This window comes from Pelmatolapia mariae, linkage group LG10_11, assembly GCF_036321145.2.
Source record: "Pelmatolapia mariae isolate MD_Pm_ZW linkage group LG10_11, Pm_UMD_F_2, whole genome shotgun sequence".
Classification (NCBI taxonomy): Eukaryota; Metazoa; Chordata; class Actinopteri; order Cichliformes; family Cichlidae; genus Pelmatolapia; species Pelmatolapia mariae.
Window position 1 is genome coordinate 17,811,473 of NC_086236.1, and position 18,306 is coordinate 17,829,778.

General features: G+C 40.5%; 2 protein-coding genes across 2 annotated transcripts in view; one reads left to right on the top strand and one right to left on the bottom strand.

The window, feature by feature from the left end:
• Positions 1-1,262: 1,262 nt before the first annotated feature.
• On the bottom strand, positions 1,263-5,268 carry rfc3 (replication factor C (activator 1) 3). Its single transcript, XM_063486247.1, has 9 exons — positions 5,067-5,268; positions 3,370-3,507; positions 3,132-3,199; positions 2,877-2,974; positions 2,503-2,684; positions 2,255-2,391; positions 2,068-2,166; positions 1,914-1,983; positions 1,263-1,817 (listed from the first exon to the last, which is right to left on the bottom strand). Exons 1-9 carry the CDS (start codon positions 5,151-5,153, stop codon positions 1,626-1,628), a joined length of 1,071 nt encoding a protein of 356 aa, XP_063342317.1. The 5' UTR covers positions 5,154-5,268; the 3' UTR covers positions 1,263-1,625.
• A 5,370-nt stretch (positions 5,269-10,638) lies between these two features.
• Positions 10,639-18,306, top strand: part of stard13a (StAR related lipid transfer domain containing 13a) — a 48,598-nt gene continuing 40,930 nt past the window's right edge. The window contains exons 1-2 of the mRNA XM_063485660.1: positions 10,639-11,031; positions 15,268-15,402. Coding sequence (XP_063341730.1) covers positions 10,654-11,031; positions 15,268-15,402 — 513 coding nt within the window. The 5' untranslated portion in view covers positions 10,639-10,653. The remainder of the gene's footprint in view (positions 11,032-15,267; positions 15,403-18,306) is intronic.

The following is an 18,306-nucleotide window of genomic DNA, read 5'->3' on the forward strand; positions in this document are numbered from 1 at the left end:
TTAACAAGAAAGATTACAGGACAGTCAGCTTTTAAAAGACATGTAATTATTTATTTGGACACTTAACAAAAAGTGTAAATTAAGCTCTATAATTCAGCTTTTTTGTATTATTTGCACTAGTTTGGCCATTTTTGTTAGTGCAAGTGAATCTCTGTTTGTGTGTCCTGAACTCATGTGGTTAGATCCCATAGTTATATAATCACATACCTGCAGCACACGTGGTTTGGCTCACCCTGGAAACATGTTGCATTACGTCCTTGTTTGCCCATGTTCCAGCTGCCTTTACATACAGTATGTACAGCTGTGAAAAAGAACGTTTTCACAGGAATCTATGCAGTCCTGTGAAAAACTAAGTACACTCTTACTACTTCCACAGGAATAAAGTAGGTTGCAAGAGTAACTCCTCTATAAAAGCAGAAATTTTGAGTTTGCTGCTCTGGAGCACTCAGCTGTGCGTTTACACGTATACAGTTTTCCCAGGAGTGGTCTACACCTCAGACTCTATAGGCCTCAGTTAGCATGTTAAATGTTAGAGTTCATGACAGTACAATTAAAAAAGGCTGAAGGCATGCAGCATCTTTGGAAGGACTGCCAGGAGAAAGCCTCTTCTCTCTAAAAGGAACATGGCAGCACAGCTCAGGTTTGCAAAGATGCATCTGAACAAACCACAAGACTTCTGGAACAATTTTCTTTCGACAGGAAAAACCAAAATGCAGATGTTGGCCATAATGCACGGCATTACTTTTAACAAAAGCCAAATTAGCATATCAGCACAAACACCTCATACCAACTGGTGGAGGCCTAATGATCTGGGCTCGTTTTGCAGCCACGGGACCATGAAGTGGCCACAAACTCCTCTGTACGCCAAAGTATTCTGGTGAAATTAGGACATGCAATAGGACAACGATCCCAAACACAGCAACAAATTTGCAACAGAGAGGCTGAAAAAAGAAAAGAAAGTGCTCCAATGACCCAAAATCCAGACTGAGGCCCGGAAATGGTGTGGAGGGACCTTCAGCGAGCTGTGCATACATGAATGAATGAATGTATCACCCATCTGTCATTTTATTCACCCTAGTTTGGGCAATCTGGTTATCCATTTACTACAGGCTGACTCATCCTGAAATATGATGTGTTGCATCCCCCTTTGCCCATACGTACCATGCATCAATATCTCGATTTCAGGTTTAAAAAAAGGCTCAGTGTTTATGATAATAATTATACATTTGGTCACATCCATGCAGCATACAGATCAGAATATCTGTAATCAAAGCAATTTATTGTTTTGTTCACTACAATGTGAATTTTTTTCCCCTCCCGGGGTGGTCATCACATCACCCCTATTAGTAGTTTACACGACTACACAAACAGATCAAAGTTTACTAACAGCGTTTAGTGCTGAGGGTTTTGGGCAACTACACATAAAGCCAGAAACTGTAAGACTTATTGTGGGGTAAACTGTGTCAGCGTCACCACAATACCTAAAAAGAACAGAAGCCTGTCTCAAGTCTAGTGAAAGTTGTGTGGAGGCAACAAAGAAAAGTATTGTGAAAAAAACAAAACAAAAACGCAGCTGTTAAACTCCTGACCAGAAAAATATCGGTCTATTTAAAGTCCATTTAAAGTCAAAACATCATCGCATCCAGACCATCTTCCATGAACTTCTTGTAGATGGCCATGAACTTGGCAGTGAACGCCTCCAGGTGGTAGATGGCTTTGCTTCCCAGCTGTAGTCTGTGCTCATAGTAGGCTGCAATGTGAGCCACCTCCGTCTTCAGCTGCCCATCACAGTTATTAAGCAACTCCTTCACCAGACACTGTTAGAGGAATGAACAAGGAAATTTTTACAGCCTCTTTATTAAAGACAACCACCAACTGCACTTTCACAGGAGATAACGTGAAGTAAACGATACCTTCATGATAATCTCAGGAGGGATGCAGTGGGTCAGGAGCTCATACAGTCTGGCTCGGACCTCCAACAACCTGGAACAAACACAGGTGGGAATTTTCATCAAAGTATCTCCACAAGTTTGATCTCTAACAGAACCAAATCTCTGTCACATGTACCTTTGAGGACTCTGCTGGCTGACGATGGCATTAGCCGTTTCTCTAAGATAAACCTCCCAGTCTGTCTCCGGGACGTCTTGGTCCACTGAGAATGGATACCTGTGAATAATAAGATATGCTAAATAAGTTTGTGTTTAACTTTAATTGCAACGTAAGAAAGAAAATGGCAAGTTTTGCTACAACTTACTGCTGCACTCGGCAGGCCTCGCACATCAAAAGCGCTTTACGGAGGTTGCGACCAGATTTTTCGCTGATTTGCTTGGCCAGCTCAGGTGGGAGGACGAGACCCTCCTTTTTACAGACAGACGTAAGAACACTACAAACCTTAAAAAACAAGAAGACAGCAGAGAAAAAGTTACCTTAATGAGCAAAAACACAAGTTCCAAATAATGTCGATTAGTAAGAGCACGCCAAAAGACACCAAATTCGTCTCACCTCTTCTGTGCTCGGCAGAGGAACTCTAATCGCCAGACAGCGGCTCCTAATTGGCCCGATGACTTTGGAAGTAGAGGTGGAGCAGAGGATGAGTCTGCAGGTGGCCATGTACTTTTCCATCGTCCGACGCAAAGCGTGCTGGGCATCCTTCGTCAGTCTGTCCACCTCTGTTAGCAACACCACTGAGAAAAAGAGAAAAATAAGGGTGCCAATTGCTAAATGAGTGACAGGTAGATGCTGTGACTTCACAGAACTAAATGGTAAATAGGTGAAATGAGTTCACAGATAAAACATAATCCCACAAGTCTACATTTTTAGTCTTAACAGTTAAATCTTCATACATTTGACTACAGGCTAAATTTGCACACTTCTACCTTTGAAGTCTCTCTGTGTGCTCGACTGGATTTGCTGAGACTGTGCCACAGTTTTGATCAGCTCTTGAATCACCACACGGTCCTGGTTCCCTGCATCACTGTACAGCACAGAACAGAAATACAATAAACAAACATTATAGTTGAAGCAAAAAGGCCTTTTATAGCAACTATAGCTGTCACATGTACTGGAGGGAAAAAGTAAAGCAATTCCCTGAGATATAGGAGTGCAACTATCAAGTAAGAAAATCTCCTTACCTTGGATTTACTTCCAAGTGATAGTTGCTGGCTATGGTGTTAATCTCAATTTTCTTCTTTGAGGGAGCCTGCAGACAAAAACCGCAAACTGGGAATGCAACTAAATCTTTAAGTTGTAAGTCTAAATTTAAGTTGAAGATTGATCAGAGATGTGACTCTAAATACAGCATGTGAAAGGTGTATTTTACGGAAGTTATTCACTTGGGGAAAGTGATTGTTTAATTATTTTCCCTCTTACCACAATGGTCTGGTGCTCAATGCGAAGCTTTTCCACCCCAGGACCATAGAGCTCCCTCAGCAGACACATGATGCGGGTCTTCTTGCCTGCACCTGATGGACCGTACACCAACAAGTGTGGGAAGTCACCACACTGAACCTGAAACATTAACACAAAATTTGTAGTTTTTCCTTTCTTTTTTCCTTGTGTTTGAAGTTTTTTTTTAAAGAATCGGCCATCTGCCATTATATCTTTGCTGTCAAATATTACCAACATTGCGTTATGTTGCCAACGAGAGCAACACTGCTCTGCATGCAAAGAAAACGTAACAACTGTTATTAAACTTTACTTTTCATGAGCAACAGTATATTATATACCCTTTTATATTACTTTTTCTTAGCTGTTCTTGTTCAGTTTACATCAACTCATGAATTATCAAGGTCATGAATGTCATGGTTATTTTGGGATTTTGTTTCTCCAGCGTAAAAAAGTTGTGCAGTATACATCTTAAATGACCAAAACACAAGACAACAACCCAAAAAACAAGAATTGGGTGAACAAGTTTAAATTAATTTTATTGATGGTGCTGAAGGTTAACTTCAGGCCTATTAACTTCTCATTAGTTATCACGATCGACTACAACTGGTAGTTTCTCTTTGCCAGCATAGAAAGGATTTGTTTGACAGCACTCATTGGACTGACCAATACTCTGAACAATGTAAAACGTCAAAGAAGTCAGTAATTGAAGATCTGCCAGTGGCAGCGGTACACTGCACAGAGTGGATGGAATAATGGAGAAGGGGGACTACATCCAAAATCTAAATGGTTGAAACTTGGACAAAATTGGGTGCTGTAACAGGACAATCATCCTAAAAATAAACCAAAGCTGGTTTGGAAAAGCAGGAGCTTTTAAACTGCTAAAAGCTCCTGGCTAAACTCAACCCTTTTGTGGACTATGCTTAAAAGCCGGGTCCATGCTAGGAATCAACCAATTTAAATGATATCTTCAGAGATGAGAGAAAATCTAAAATAAATTCAAACTTGTGCAACCAATTATTTTTAACGTTATAAAAGATATGCACCATGCAATCATTCCAACTTGGAAGAACAATAGTTTGGATGGATAAATGAATGGATCGAAAGATTAAAAGCTCAATATTACCATTACACTCATGACCAAGACATCAGTGGATTAAATTTTCTCACCAAAACTGTATGTTTAAAAACACCATTTTCAAGCAGTCACGTGAATGGAACAAGAAACACAAAAAGTATCAATATTACCTCCTAAACGATGAACATATGTGAACAAGCACTTCAAAAACACAAGTTGTGTGTGCACAATACTCTGTCTAGGAAAGGATGGTGTGTGATGTGATGTGTATACAGAAAGTGTGAGAGGATGAGATCATCTTTAAGCGGATGTGAAGCCTTATTAAAATGTCATTTGCTCCATCAGATATAGAGATCTATTTTCCCTCTTGGTCAATACTGTCAGGTGCTGGCTCCATTATAGTGTCAAAGTGGAACAAGTTGCACAAAGCTATTAACGTCCACGATAGAATGAACGGGGTTGTTTTACAAGCTGTACACAAATCCCCCCACTCTTGTCTTGCAAAGCTAAACTTGTCGACCATGCCAGCTCATATGCAGCATTATTTACGAGGCTACCGCCAATCTGAATAAACAGCCATCATGGAGGAGCTTATTTCTCTTACCAGGTTTTTGAGCTGAGCCGCCTGCTCTTTGTGAAAGTCCAGTTTCCCGAGGGACGACGGACGATATTTATCCACCCACAAACTCATTCTGCTATGGATTCAGTAAAACGTTACAGTTGTCCGTGTTGACAGCAGACACACTTTCCACTTGCTAATCTCCCGCGAAATGTTATTCACACAGCAACCCGCGCGACTGGTTCCTGCTCGGCTACGGAGAGACGGAGAGGACAAATCTGCTACAGGCGCGTAGGTAAACCGGAATTTTCATTGCGCAAAAAACAAAACAAAAACAAAACAGACATTTTTTTATATAGGACTCAGTAAAATAACGTAACTCAGTAATTCAATAATCTGTGAATGCGCTAAAATGTGATTTTTTTTAAATTCCCCCACATTCTAAAATACACTTTATCTGTGATTTATTTAGCTTTTAAGCTACTACTACTGAGAGTTCTGTGGAGCCACACATTCGCAGTCAGCACATTTGTCTTTAAAACTGTGTATAATTCCTCTAAACAGGCTATACAAGATGACCTTTGCTTGTGCCACTCATGCGTGACATCTCTCGTGTCCAGGTGCAAACAGACATTCATGTCATCGTCTATACAGCAGCTGAGGAGACATGCCTTACTGGGTGAAAGCCAAAGGGAGGAAGCGATATGAGGGATTTGTTCAAGGAAAACAGACTAATATCACAGAGGAATGTGAGACAGTTAATCCCATGCTGCAAAAACAAAGCTGTCATTTCACAATGAAAAGGTATGAGTGCGTAGTTTTTAGTTTTTTGGGGTTTTTTTCTGGAGGAGCTGACCTTACTGTACAATTATTTGCGTTTTCTATCTCTGTGATCATTATCTGGTCAAAGCACCTTTTTCTTTTACCCACGAGTCTGGTTTTGCCTCATTCATAAAAGTGAAAAAGTAAAAAAAAGAAAGAAAGAAAAGCAGAAGTATATATACACTATATATACTTTATTAGGCAAGCATTGCAAGTACTGGGTTTGGATCCCTTTTGCTTTCAGAACTGCCTTTGTTCTTTGTGGTATGGGTCCATATGTTAACATTGGTAACATATCAGCGATGCCTCTGGAGGTCATTTGAGTACAGTCAGGTTTTTTTAATGCTCAAGAAACCAGTTTGAGATGATTTGAGCTTTGTGACATGGTGTGTTATCCAGCTGGAAGCAGCCATCAGAAGATACATACACTATGATCATAAAGGGATGGACATGATCAGCAGTCTGTAGCGTTTAAACCATGCTCAGCTGGTACTAAAGGACCTAAAGTGTGCCAAGAAAATACCCTTGACACCATTACTCCACCACCAGCAGCCTGAGCTGCTTATACAAGGCAGGGTGGATCCATGGTTTCATGTTATTTACACCAAAATCTGACCCTACTAGCAAAAATCAAAACTTATGAGACACCAGGTGACAGTTTTCCAAACTTTTCTCCAATTTTGATGAACCTGTGTTAAAATTAACCTCAGTTTCAAGTTCTTAGCTGCTGCTGTAGCTTCAGGGTTTGTCTTGTTATGTATTCAGAAATGCTCGTCCACACACCTTGATTCTAATGATTTTATTGAGTACTGTTACCCTCCTATCAGTTCAATGCAGTCTAGCCTTTTCTGATCTCTCGATATTTATAAGACATTTTCACCCTGAGAACTGCTGCTCACCGGATGTTTTCTCTTTTTCAGGGCATTTGTTTTTATGAATGCTAGAGATGGTTGTTTGGGAAAATCCCAGTAGATCAGCATTTTCTGAAATACTCAGAGCAGCCTGTCTGGCATCGACAGCCACGGCACATTCAAAAGTACCTCTCTTCCCCATTCTGATGCTCAGTTTGAACTCCAGCAGGTCGTCTGGACCATGTCTACTCAGTGAGCTGCTACCATGTGACTGGCCGATTTAAATGAACAAAAAATGCATGCATGTTTTATTAATGATGTGGCCGTGAGTGTACGCTCAGGCTCACATCCACAGAACAGAAGCGTGTTTCTCTATGAGTCATTATATTTCCCTCCTTTATCAGAAGAACAGGTTCAGAATTTTAATACCTTGTTTTCTGCAACAATAGAGTTCAAAAGGTCGTTTTTCTTCTCTGATCTGACTGAATGTTTGCTGTCAAAATGAGGACTTATTCTCTTTTGCATTTCGAACAGTATATACATTCAACACTGTCAAGATAACGCAGTTATTTACGAACCTGGTTGTCGTTTTTATTTCTGTAGCTATTCTTCCTTAATGTTTGGTGTGACCCCTCCGTGGAATTGATTTGTACACTTAAAATACCAGAAACATGTTTTTTTTTTCCCTCAAAACATTCAAACTTTACCCATCAAACATGACCTTGATGTCTGTTTTTCTCCATTTTGTTTTTATTCTTTTCTTTTTACTCTGCTCAACCTGATCCAGGCGACTATACCTCTTTTTCACAGGAATGCTACACGAAGCGTGTCTCAGCAGGTTAGCGTAGCTTGCATTGAAATACATGCATGTTTTATTAATAGACTGGAGATAAATCATCACAGCACAGTGGAGCCGTGAAACATCTGGGGAAGGTTTAACAAGATCCTTCAAACGGGATCGCTCTCATAAATGTGAAGTTCTTCAAAACAGTAAAACATTCATCGCGATCGTCACGATTTAAAGTAAATGTTAATCTCTACATTTAAATATGTCTCGATGTTCCTGATGAACGAAAGATTTGGATGTGAAATTTTGAAGTTATTTTGATTAGGATTTTATTACATTGCTGATGCCTAATGTAACGGCTTAAGTAATTAGGTAATACCCTGAGAAGTTGATGTCATAGTAAGCAAAGAGACTTCTACAGTCTCCCCCCTTGTCCGGACCTCTTCTCCCAAAAAACGGGCCTCAACAGACGGGATCATTTTCAAGGTTAACCTACAAATAGCAGAGCTTCACCCCAGACCACAGAGGTTCCCTCCAAAATGGGGAAATCAGTGTTTTCTATCAATCCTGAAAACTTTTCAGTCCATCCACTTCTCTGTAAATATCACAGGTCTTTCAGTTGTTGATGAAAGCGCACAGGCTGTTAGAAATAGTCTGGAAGGCGAGATATTTACAGAAGATAAGAAGAGTTTGAAGCATTACCTCATGTGTTGTTGAGGAATGTGCTTCTGAGGTGAAAAATCTTTTGCCCTGGGCCATATTGTATAGCAATGAGTGAACAGGGGAGGGAGGGAGTCTGGTTTGTCTTCGTGCAGATATTTAATCTGCTCGATCGACCAACAAAAAGATTTGATTTACTTTGCCTGGAGTGAATCATTTACCCTTTTTCTTTTTCTTTGTTTTTGCCTTGCACAAACTTGCATTCACATGGAAAATAATAAATAACAGCCGCACTTCAGACACGCACGCTTACACAAATAATCTAAACACCTGCCCGTGGAGCTCCCTATGTGTTCCCGGTGAGGTAATGTAGGAGGGAAAAGCATTCCTCAGCCCTTTCTTTCACTCTCCTCCCCTCTCAGCATTTCACGTCTTTCCCCACATAAACTCAGTCGGTTTCATGCTGCATAAACGCACCGGTCACTTTGTTAGATCTGCTACCCCCTGATCTTCAGCCTGCTCTGAGGGAAGACTTCCTGGGTGACACAACCTTTGTGCTAAAATGTCTGGTATGTTGTAAATATGAGTCTGTGTTTGTTTACAATGCAGCGTGCTTTCATTTATGTGTGTGTGTTTTTTAAGAAGTAGGTCAGAATCCCAAATTCTCTCATATTTTGGCAGTTAGAGAGGAGTGAAATGATGTTATGAACTTTCTCTACAGTTCTAATTTTCACATCTCAGCTAACATGTGGGAAATAGTCACATTTGCGAGTGTTGGAAAGGATTTTTGCATGTAAATACTCTCTGTGCTCTACAGTGAAAGAGTATTAAGTATTTCTATGTAATTTGAGGGTTAAACATGTGTGTGTCTGTGTGTGTGTCTGAAAGGCAACGAAAACATTGAGGACCAGGGTAGGAAAGGGTGTGTTGGCTCCAGACAAAAATAGCTATGTTGCAGGAAAAAACAATGCGTTTGAGAAAAATGCGAGAAAAGAAAAGAAAAATAATGAAAATGTCAGAATTACAGAGGGGTGGAATCAGCCAACAATCACATTCATGATGTGACTGATATGAGTCACATAATTTCACTAAAAATGGAAAAATATTTTTCTACATATTAAAGTAATCTTGTAAAAGCACACTGCCGCTGAGCTATTTTTATTCATTTTAAGTGTCCTGTATGCAGTGTTGAATCGACAGCAGATTTTAATGGAGCACTAACCTCTGCTCGTTAACTAGAGTTATTCATTAAAACAAAACTAATGAATTCACTGAATGGGCCTCTGAAAACTGTCCAAGCAGCAGTTTCATGAGCGCTTCACGTAAGTTCCTCTACATCCATTTACAAAACAAATAGCACTCTGTTACACATTCATATATATTTTTCATCTCGTGTACATGTGAACATCAATCAGTTTACCCAAATATGCACGCTCTGTTTCACCCGAGGAACACTGGAGGAGCTTTATCTTCGTAGGAGAATGATTTATGCTCAGTTGAAATCATGTGTGTGTGTGTTTTTTAATGCTTTTTGCTTTTTAATCTATCTGTTTTATTTTAAAAGAGCACATGGCGATGCGGTGGTTAGTACTGTTGCCTTAAAGCAAGAGGGCTCCTGGTTTGACCCTGCTGGCTCATGAAATAATTGGCAGAAAATTCAAATGTTTTGACAACTGAGTGCTTATTGAACTGTCTGACAGTTAAAAAATATTGATTAATTTGCATATATGAGTATGAATTTGTATATTATGTGCTACATCCTGCATGTTTTGCAATTTATGTATTAAGGGGTTATTGAATGGATGGATTTTTAAATGTATTCTTGATTACCGATTTCTGTTTTTCTTTCCTCTTCTCTGTAACTCAGGCATCAAAGAACTTTGGGCCATTTAAATTTGGTCCAAACTGTAAATATCATCCATGCGTACTTTCAGTTTATCGGCTGCAGCTGGTCCAGTTCAGCTCCTTTCAAATGAGCGAGGTCATCACAGAAGAACTTACAGATGGTTCAGTAGAGATGTATGAAGGTCCATCAGCTGCATTGCCTGTGCTGGAGTAGTCAAACAGGCATACTTACCACCAGGTTGTCGATCTTCTGTTGGGTGACCTTCAAGGCCAAGCTACTTTCTTGCCTCAAGCCTCCATCGGCCAGCTAAGAAGCATGTCTGAGTCTGTTCCTTTGCTGCTTTGTGCTCTGGATCCTGTGACCAGTCATACCACAAAATGGAATGAGCTGAAAATGGACAAGAGCTCCCTGCATGATGCTCCTGTGTCTGATTTCAGGCAGAATGGACATTGTGAATGCAGACAGAGTTCAGACATGTCTCCTGGAGCAGGTCAGGACATGGAGGTGTCATCCCTGGATCACAGAGCAGCTGTTCACAGTGATTCTCAGATGGAGGCAGAGAATGTAAAAGACTGTGGAGCTAAAATACCTCAGCAGAAAGACGAGAGCCCTGCAGAGACCCCAACACTCCTGGACAAATGTTGTCATAAACATCTGCCTGCATCTATGAATACACCAGAGGACGTGCTAAGAGTAGTAAAACACCAGCCGAGCGCCATTGTGTTCTGTGATTACGACTGTGGGACTGGCAATCAGGTCATCAACGAGAGCTCTGATGGCGGAGAGTCCTCGTCATCCACTTCTAAAGAGGCGGAGGGCGAGGACGGTGATGATGATGACTTTCCTGCAATGTTACAATATAAGGAATTCCTGGTCAGCCGTCGTCGTAGAAGCTTGAGCAGGAACAGGAAGTGCTTAAGGAGGAGACAGGATGCCCAGCCTAACAGCACACCATCTGACTGGCAAAAACCCACCAACAAGGGCAAACCTGGGTTCACAGGTAGCCAGGAGGAGGAGGACACATGGGAGAAGAATGGAAAACAGGTAAGGAAAATAAGAGGGGGGCTTGGGCAATAATAAAAAACAAAGAAGTCTTGTTCACTCAGTAGAACAGCCAGAGAAAGCACTTGAAAAGCCTTTATCCTGTGTTAAATTGCACTGCGGAAAGCCTGATCCTTTTTCCACAGCAGAGAGGGGTCCGGTCATAGCAGGAAAAGCACAAGCTTTGCTCATGAAATTAACAGCTACTCCATTCAAGTATTCAAGTGAGTCAAGGCAGCCTGGACTGTAACGCCAGTTTTAGCCACAATTAATCTTATTATGTCCCCCCTCTAGTTTCCTAAAGAGACTTGCCAGAATGCCTTCAGCTAAAATCTTTTTTTGCAACTGTGATCCCTACAGGCGCCACCAGAGGGCAGCAACGTCAAAACATTTTGAACTTGATTTCATTCGAGGGCCAGGAGTGAATTTCCTAAATACTTTCATATCATCTTTGAGGAAAATATTAATTGCATTCGTGTCCTGCGTCAATGTATAGTGCACAGCAAGTTGTCATGTGCTGATCCAGTGCTGTATTTGGGCTATAGATGCAGAGCAGCAGGGGGTCTGCACAATGTATTTGAATTTTTTAAAGTAGCCTGTTCTTTTTATTAAATGCATAAAACTTGAAAAAAAAGCTTCCATTTTTGTGTGCTACTTAATCTTTGCATTATTTTTTCAATTCAATTTAAAAAAAGAGAGTCTAAGTAAATAGGAATCTTTCAGCAGGTTCCCCCTTGTTAGAAATTCCTCCCATATTTCCCTTGGCCTGGCCTGGCCTGGTCTGGCCCAGCATCTCCAATCCTCCCAGCATGCAACACACCAGCAGGCTTCCCGTAGTGTGACAGTGCCCCTGACTGTGTTCTCACACCTGTCAGAGCAGCCCTCAGCTGCTGGCACGTTTCCACAGCAGTCCTCTGGTTTGCTGTACGCAGCTTTCCCGCCTTGGCCTGAAATAAAAGGATTATGACCAAGTAGCTTTTCAAGTTACTTATTGACAGACTGAGGCCGGGGCTCATTTGAATACCTGTTTAATTGAAGGGAACCCCATTGCTGTTTCACACATTCCTGGAATATTTTGGCCTGAGCAGTTTGGACACATCCCCCGAATGTGGACGAAATTTTTGCCAAATTAAATGTTTAAAAGCAAGTAATTAAACTTTGCTTGGAATAAAATGTGTCTTGCAGGCTTGGTGATAATTATTCTGCCTTATAAATAGCTCAGATGTGAAGGTGTATTAATCGTTGCCACAGATTTGTCGTTAGTTTCTGGCAGCCTGCTGTCATGCCTCGACACTTGAGAAAACTAAATCTGTGTTTTTACAGATAACGGTATGACTTCACTTTCTTGAAGATTTGTGTCTGTGTGAGTATTATTTAGCCTGAGATAACCCTTAATATCTGTAGTTTTCTGAATTTGGATGAATATTGTAGAATTAGTTTGCACCTCTACTACCAGTGCTTACAAATGTCAAAGTACACCTAATAGTTAAGAAAGCAAAAGCATCATTGGAGACTTCCCATCTCTAATTCAAGTTACAATCTGGTTAATTCTTTTGTTTGGGATAATGAAAGAAGATAAAGTACTATAAGGGAATTACAGTTAGGCCAGCTAGCACTTTACCCTTTGTCTGGGCTGACATTTAGACCAAGTCTAGATACCCTTTAAAGAGTACTGGACAAGACTTAAGCCATGTTTTTATTAGGTTCACTTACAAGATAATATTCAGCTGTGTGAAGTAAAAAGAGAAAAAAATGTATTTGCTATTTGATTTCATTTATTAAGGGGAAAAAAGCTATCTGGCCATTTTGTGAAAAAGTAGTTACTGTTTGTGTCATCCTTGGCATCAAGAGCTGAAATGTTAAAACTGTTTGTCATAAGTGGAAATGAGTCTTTCACATCACTGTGGGGGGAATTTTGGCCCACTCTTCTTTGCAGAATTCTTTTATTTCATCCACATTAGACGGTTTTCCAGCGTGAATGACCAGTTTAAGCTCACAGCAAAGCATCTCAACTCCAGACCTGTATGAGGCCACCCCATAAACATCCATTTTAGATTTTTTTGTGAGCCATTCAGAGGTGGACTTGCTGTGTTTTGGATTATTGCCCTGCTTCAGAACTGGAATGCGCTTCAGCTTGAAGGCACAAACTAATGTTCTCTACTAATGTTAGAGAGGAGATTTCATGGATCCAACAATTACAGGAAGTCTTCCATGTCCAGCAAAGCAGCCCCAGACCATCACACTACATTACCATGTTTGACTGCTGGTGTGATGCTGTGTTAGTTTATGCAGATGTCACAGGACACAAACCCTCCAAAAGTTTGAGGTTTGTCTCATCAGTCCACAGAATATTTTCTCAAAAGTCTTGGGGATCATTGAGATGTTTTTTGGCAAATGTGAAACGAGTCTTCTAACCAGTCCCAGTCTTTTGACTTGTGTCTACGTTGACATTCAACATTATTGTTGAATCGTGAACTCTGACTTTAACTGAGGCAAGTGAGGCCTGCAGTTCTTTAAATCTTCTTCTGGGTTCTCTCACGACTTCCTGGATGAGTCGTCAGTGCCCTGTTGAAGTAATTTTGGCAGGTCGGCCACTCCTGGGAAGGTGTTCCAAGTTTCCTCCATTTGTGGATAATGGCTCACTGTGGTTGAGTTTATACCCAAAGCCTTTGAAGTGTCTCTGTAACCCTTATCAAACTGACAGATGTCGACTTTGTTTCTCAGCTGTTTCTTTAGATTGTGGCATGATATATTGATTTTTCTTTATCTGTTAGTCTACCTCACATTATCAGACGGGGTCTATTTAAGTGATTCCTTGATTCAGCAGGTCTGGCAGTAATCGGGCTTGGGTGCGTCTACTGAAATCGAACTCAGCTTGCCCAAAAAAATGTGGTTAATCACAGTTAAATTATGATTTAACAAGAGGGCGCAAGGGTGTGATAACCTTTTCCCTTAATAAATTAAATCATCATTTTGTATTTCCTTGGGTTACTTTGTCTGATATAAAAATTTGTTTGATGATCTAAAACATGTAAGTACAACAGGCAAACAGACTGTATATGAAAGTATTTATCAATGATAAAGCTGCAGGAAAAAAACTATATCAAAATAACAGGCATCTTATCTTCTCCATATAATGAAAAGGTCTTTTAGCAAATATGTAAGGATGCATTAAAAGCTCTATCTTCTCTGATCCCTCAGAGAGAAGTATATTAACATTTCATGAGCTTTGAGAGCACTCTGCCTGTGTCTGTGCTTGTGTCTGTGCTTGTGTATGCTATGGTGTGCATTTGTGTTCGTGTTGGCACATTTACATTCACATGCTTGTGTCTGCAGTCACTTGTGCCATTGAAAAGCCTCCACTAGATGTGTTCTCCCGTCACTCCGGCTCAGTCACCCACAGTGAGGGTAAAAATAGCACCCCGGTGATAGAAACCCTTCTGTGTTCCTGTGTGTAGGAATCTGGAAATGTGGGGGCCGTAACGTGCAGGAAATGACTTTGCTGCCAAAGCCCTTATTGCTGATATTTTTCAAACTGGTCAACATGATGGCTTTGGGAAAGGGAGTGGACAGAAGGGTGTGTTTGTGTCCGTGAGTGGGTAAGTGGGTGGGTGGGTGAGTGCATGCTTGTGTATAGCTATGCATGTGTGTGTGTGTGTGTGTGAGTGAGGGGGCTGTTTTTGGATTTCGAGCTCCTCAAAGGGGCCCTATGTGCTACTATCAGCCCCTGGGACTCTGGGGTTGGCAGCAGAGCCCCGAAACAAAGCAGTTTGTTCATTTCCTGGAAGGCGAGTGAACAAGTGTCTCAGTCAGAGCCCGTGACCAATGGGTGTAGAAGGAAAGCGAGGGAACATGAGGGTGTAGTGCATGACTATTGGCCTGGAGAGATATTACACATTTACATAACATGCAGTGCTGTTGTGATATGAAGCAAAGCTTACTCCTTACAGGCGACAGTCTTTGACATTGACTTGACAAAAATGTATTTGCTCTACAAAAATCATACTGAGACATGATTAGACGGCAAAGTCTACCCTTAGTTAGGCTGAAAAAGCCCAATGTTCATCTCTAAGGAGCCCTATAGGCAGTGAAAGGTGGAGTAGAAGAATGAGGAAGAGGAGTATATGGTTTTAGGTTCAGCATACACGAAAGGCCTTAGTGTAAGATTATTCCCAGAGCTTGCCCTTGAGAAATATTTTCCTGCATTTGTTTGTTTTGTTTTTTTACCTATATGTTCAGGCTTCTGCGTGTGACTCCATGACCCTGCTAATGAAAAAGTTGGACCACCTCAATGAGAGCATCCAAGAAGTCCAAGGCGCAATTTCCTCCTACTCAAATGAGGCCAGTGCTGATGAGGAGCAGCAGAGCACAACAGTGAGTCAAGTACAAGTAATGTTATGTTTATTCACACGAGGCTTTAAAAAGTAACATCTCAGAATGCTTTGAATGAATGAAGATTATACGTGGTGATTAAAAATAAACTCACAGACTTAAAGTTGAAGGAAAATAAAGGTGAAGTGAGACATTTCTTAATACACATTCACATGTAGCTAGTATGCTGTGCATCACTTAGAGAAACTTAAACAGTGAGGCTTGTAAAATGTAGAATTTCACTGATTTACGCAGGTTTTTTATGCACGCATTCAAGTTGAGATTGCAACTGAATGCATTCTGCTGATAAAGAGAAGACATTAAACCTGGAGAGATTCTCTGTTCAGGAGGTATTAAATGAGGGAATTTATCAATATTAAAACTACAGCATATGCAAAAGTCATGAGTCACCCCTCATTTCTATGTGTTTTGCTTTGAAAATGGGAAACAGGTGATTTATTAACAAGTGTGCATAGAAAAACAGAAATACAGTATATAAAGATAACTGTACAATTCTAACAAGTTTGAGAGTCAGTGTTTGTATGAACCATTATTCCTCAGTATAGGAAGACGTCTCTCAGGCAGCTTTCCTGTAATTTATTGCTTGTGTCTTCACGAATAGTTCTCCAGGATTCCTGAAGGGCATTCAAAGCTCTTTTCTGGATATTGGCTGCCTTTTTTTCTGTGGTATTTAATGGTGAGCCATTAAAGTCTGAATGTTCCTGTGAGCCTAATTCCATCAATTTTTATCTCCAACACTACCGACTGAATTGCAGCCTGAGCCTCCACCGTGTTTTACAGATGTCTGTAGACACTCACTGTTGTACATCTCTCCTGACCTTCATACTGTACATAACACATATTAAACATGCATGAAGTCAACAATTTGAGTCAAAAATTCCACCTTTGGTTTTATCACTACATAAGACCATAACATAATATTGTGTTTTTGCAACAAGCTGCTAGTGACAGAGTGCCAAAAGATAAAATTTAAACTGAGTTAGGTACTTTTTTTTTTACACTCGAATCAGTCACAGGTCATTGTTAAGTGGCTTAACAAACATTCAAGTATAAGAACTGAACTGAAAATGAGCAACAAAAAAGAAACTCAAGACCTTCAGGAAACCTGGGGCACTATTGCTCAAGACAAATTATATGATGATAAAGACGTCCTGCAGGGAAAAATATAAAGAAATGACATATGGTTAAAGACTTTTTTGCACAATACTGTGGTATTCAGTGCAATCACCAAGTCAAGAGAAAAGACGAGGTTTAACACCACGGGCATGAGTTGTTAGTTTTTGTAGCAGCGTGGTGACGGAGGCATTCTGTGTGGCATTCACATCTTCTCTTGTTTTGGTTTCCTCCTCACAGACTGAACACATGTATGTGTTTACCAGTGATTTTTAATTATAAATGGATGAGTGTGAAGGCCATGAACGGATATCTCTGTCAGCCCTTTGTTGGACTGCCAACGCATCCATGTTAGAAACTGCCTCTCACTCAAAGTCTGCGGGTAAATCAATGATAAAACTGAGTAATGACCACTCAAGACGAATTTGTTTTATCAGATAAGCTGATTTTTTTCCACTGGTTGATTTGCTGCACAAAGTTTAAATTCTAAGTGAAATATTAAATTGGAGTATTGCGTGGGCCACTGCTTTGGTTATAGCAAAAATGATTGCTTTTTTAAACAAAGCTTTAGCAACATTTTACCGACTGCATATATTCATCATCAACACAGAATGTACCATTCACACATGTTAGACAGGCCTCAGTTTTCTATCTCCTCCCCCCCGTTAAGCTACCCACCTTTCATTTAACAAGGCAGCATAGCTAAGAATATTAGTTTGGACGTTCTCCAAGCCTGTTGTTTTTCCATCATTAAGGCATTTCACAAATCAGACAGATCTTGACTCATTTGGCATCCACCTGGATAAAGCGCCGTGTCTCCAGAGAGCAGATTACAGGAGCTGAGCTCGTCATTTCGGCTTGCTGTTATTTTACAGGTGTATTTAACATGGTTTTTGGAAGAGGAACACGGTCTGCGGATGGCTCCTGTGCTGTGCTCTGCTGCTCTGCTCTCACACAGCATTCCAGCTGCCTCATTACGCTTACCAAGTGTAAATCTGGTAACCTCAAAAGCTCTTTAACCAGCAGCACAGAACTTCAGGAATGTAATAAAATGGTGGTATTTAATCGCGCTAATCTCATCCAAACTGTCTGGAAACAGCAATAAAGCGCGTTTACAGTATCTCTCTGTTTTTAGCTTTATGTGCCACATTCTCTGTGGAGCACTTGTGTGTAACACTTAAACACACTTTTATTTTCAGTGACAGCAGCATTTTCAATACAAGTGGTGAATTTAGTCACCCGTCTTATGGTGTAAGAAGCACAGATGTTGCCCATTTATTCCCAGAATCTCATTTATAGAGTCACTAAACCCAATCTATTTCTTTCTACTTCTTTTTTTCTAGCAAAAAGGTCATCCTTGTTTTGGAGCACAGCAGAGGTATTTATATGAGTTAAAAATATGCAATATCCAGCTAAATATCAAAGGTTCCTCGTATATACTGCCACGTTATTCCTCTAAACAACACTCTTCATCAGTCTTGCCTTTGAGTTGGCCCAAAGTTTAAGGTCATGTGCTTAATATAGAAAAACTAGTGAGTTCAGTGCTCCAAACAATATTCGCTTTCATTCTTTCCTCAGACACTATCCTGCAATCATGAAGTACCCTACATGCTCATTACACTTTCCAGAATTGCGTTAGTTATGTCGCTGTAAAAAGTTGTTATTTGTGTCCTTCCTTTTGTCATGATAGTCATAGAATCACAGCTCATATGGGTGATGGTCCCAGTCAAGCATTTGGATCCCGACTGCAATATCTCAACTATTAAATTGATG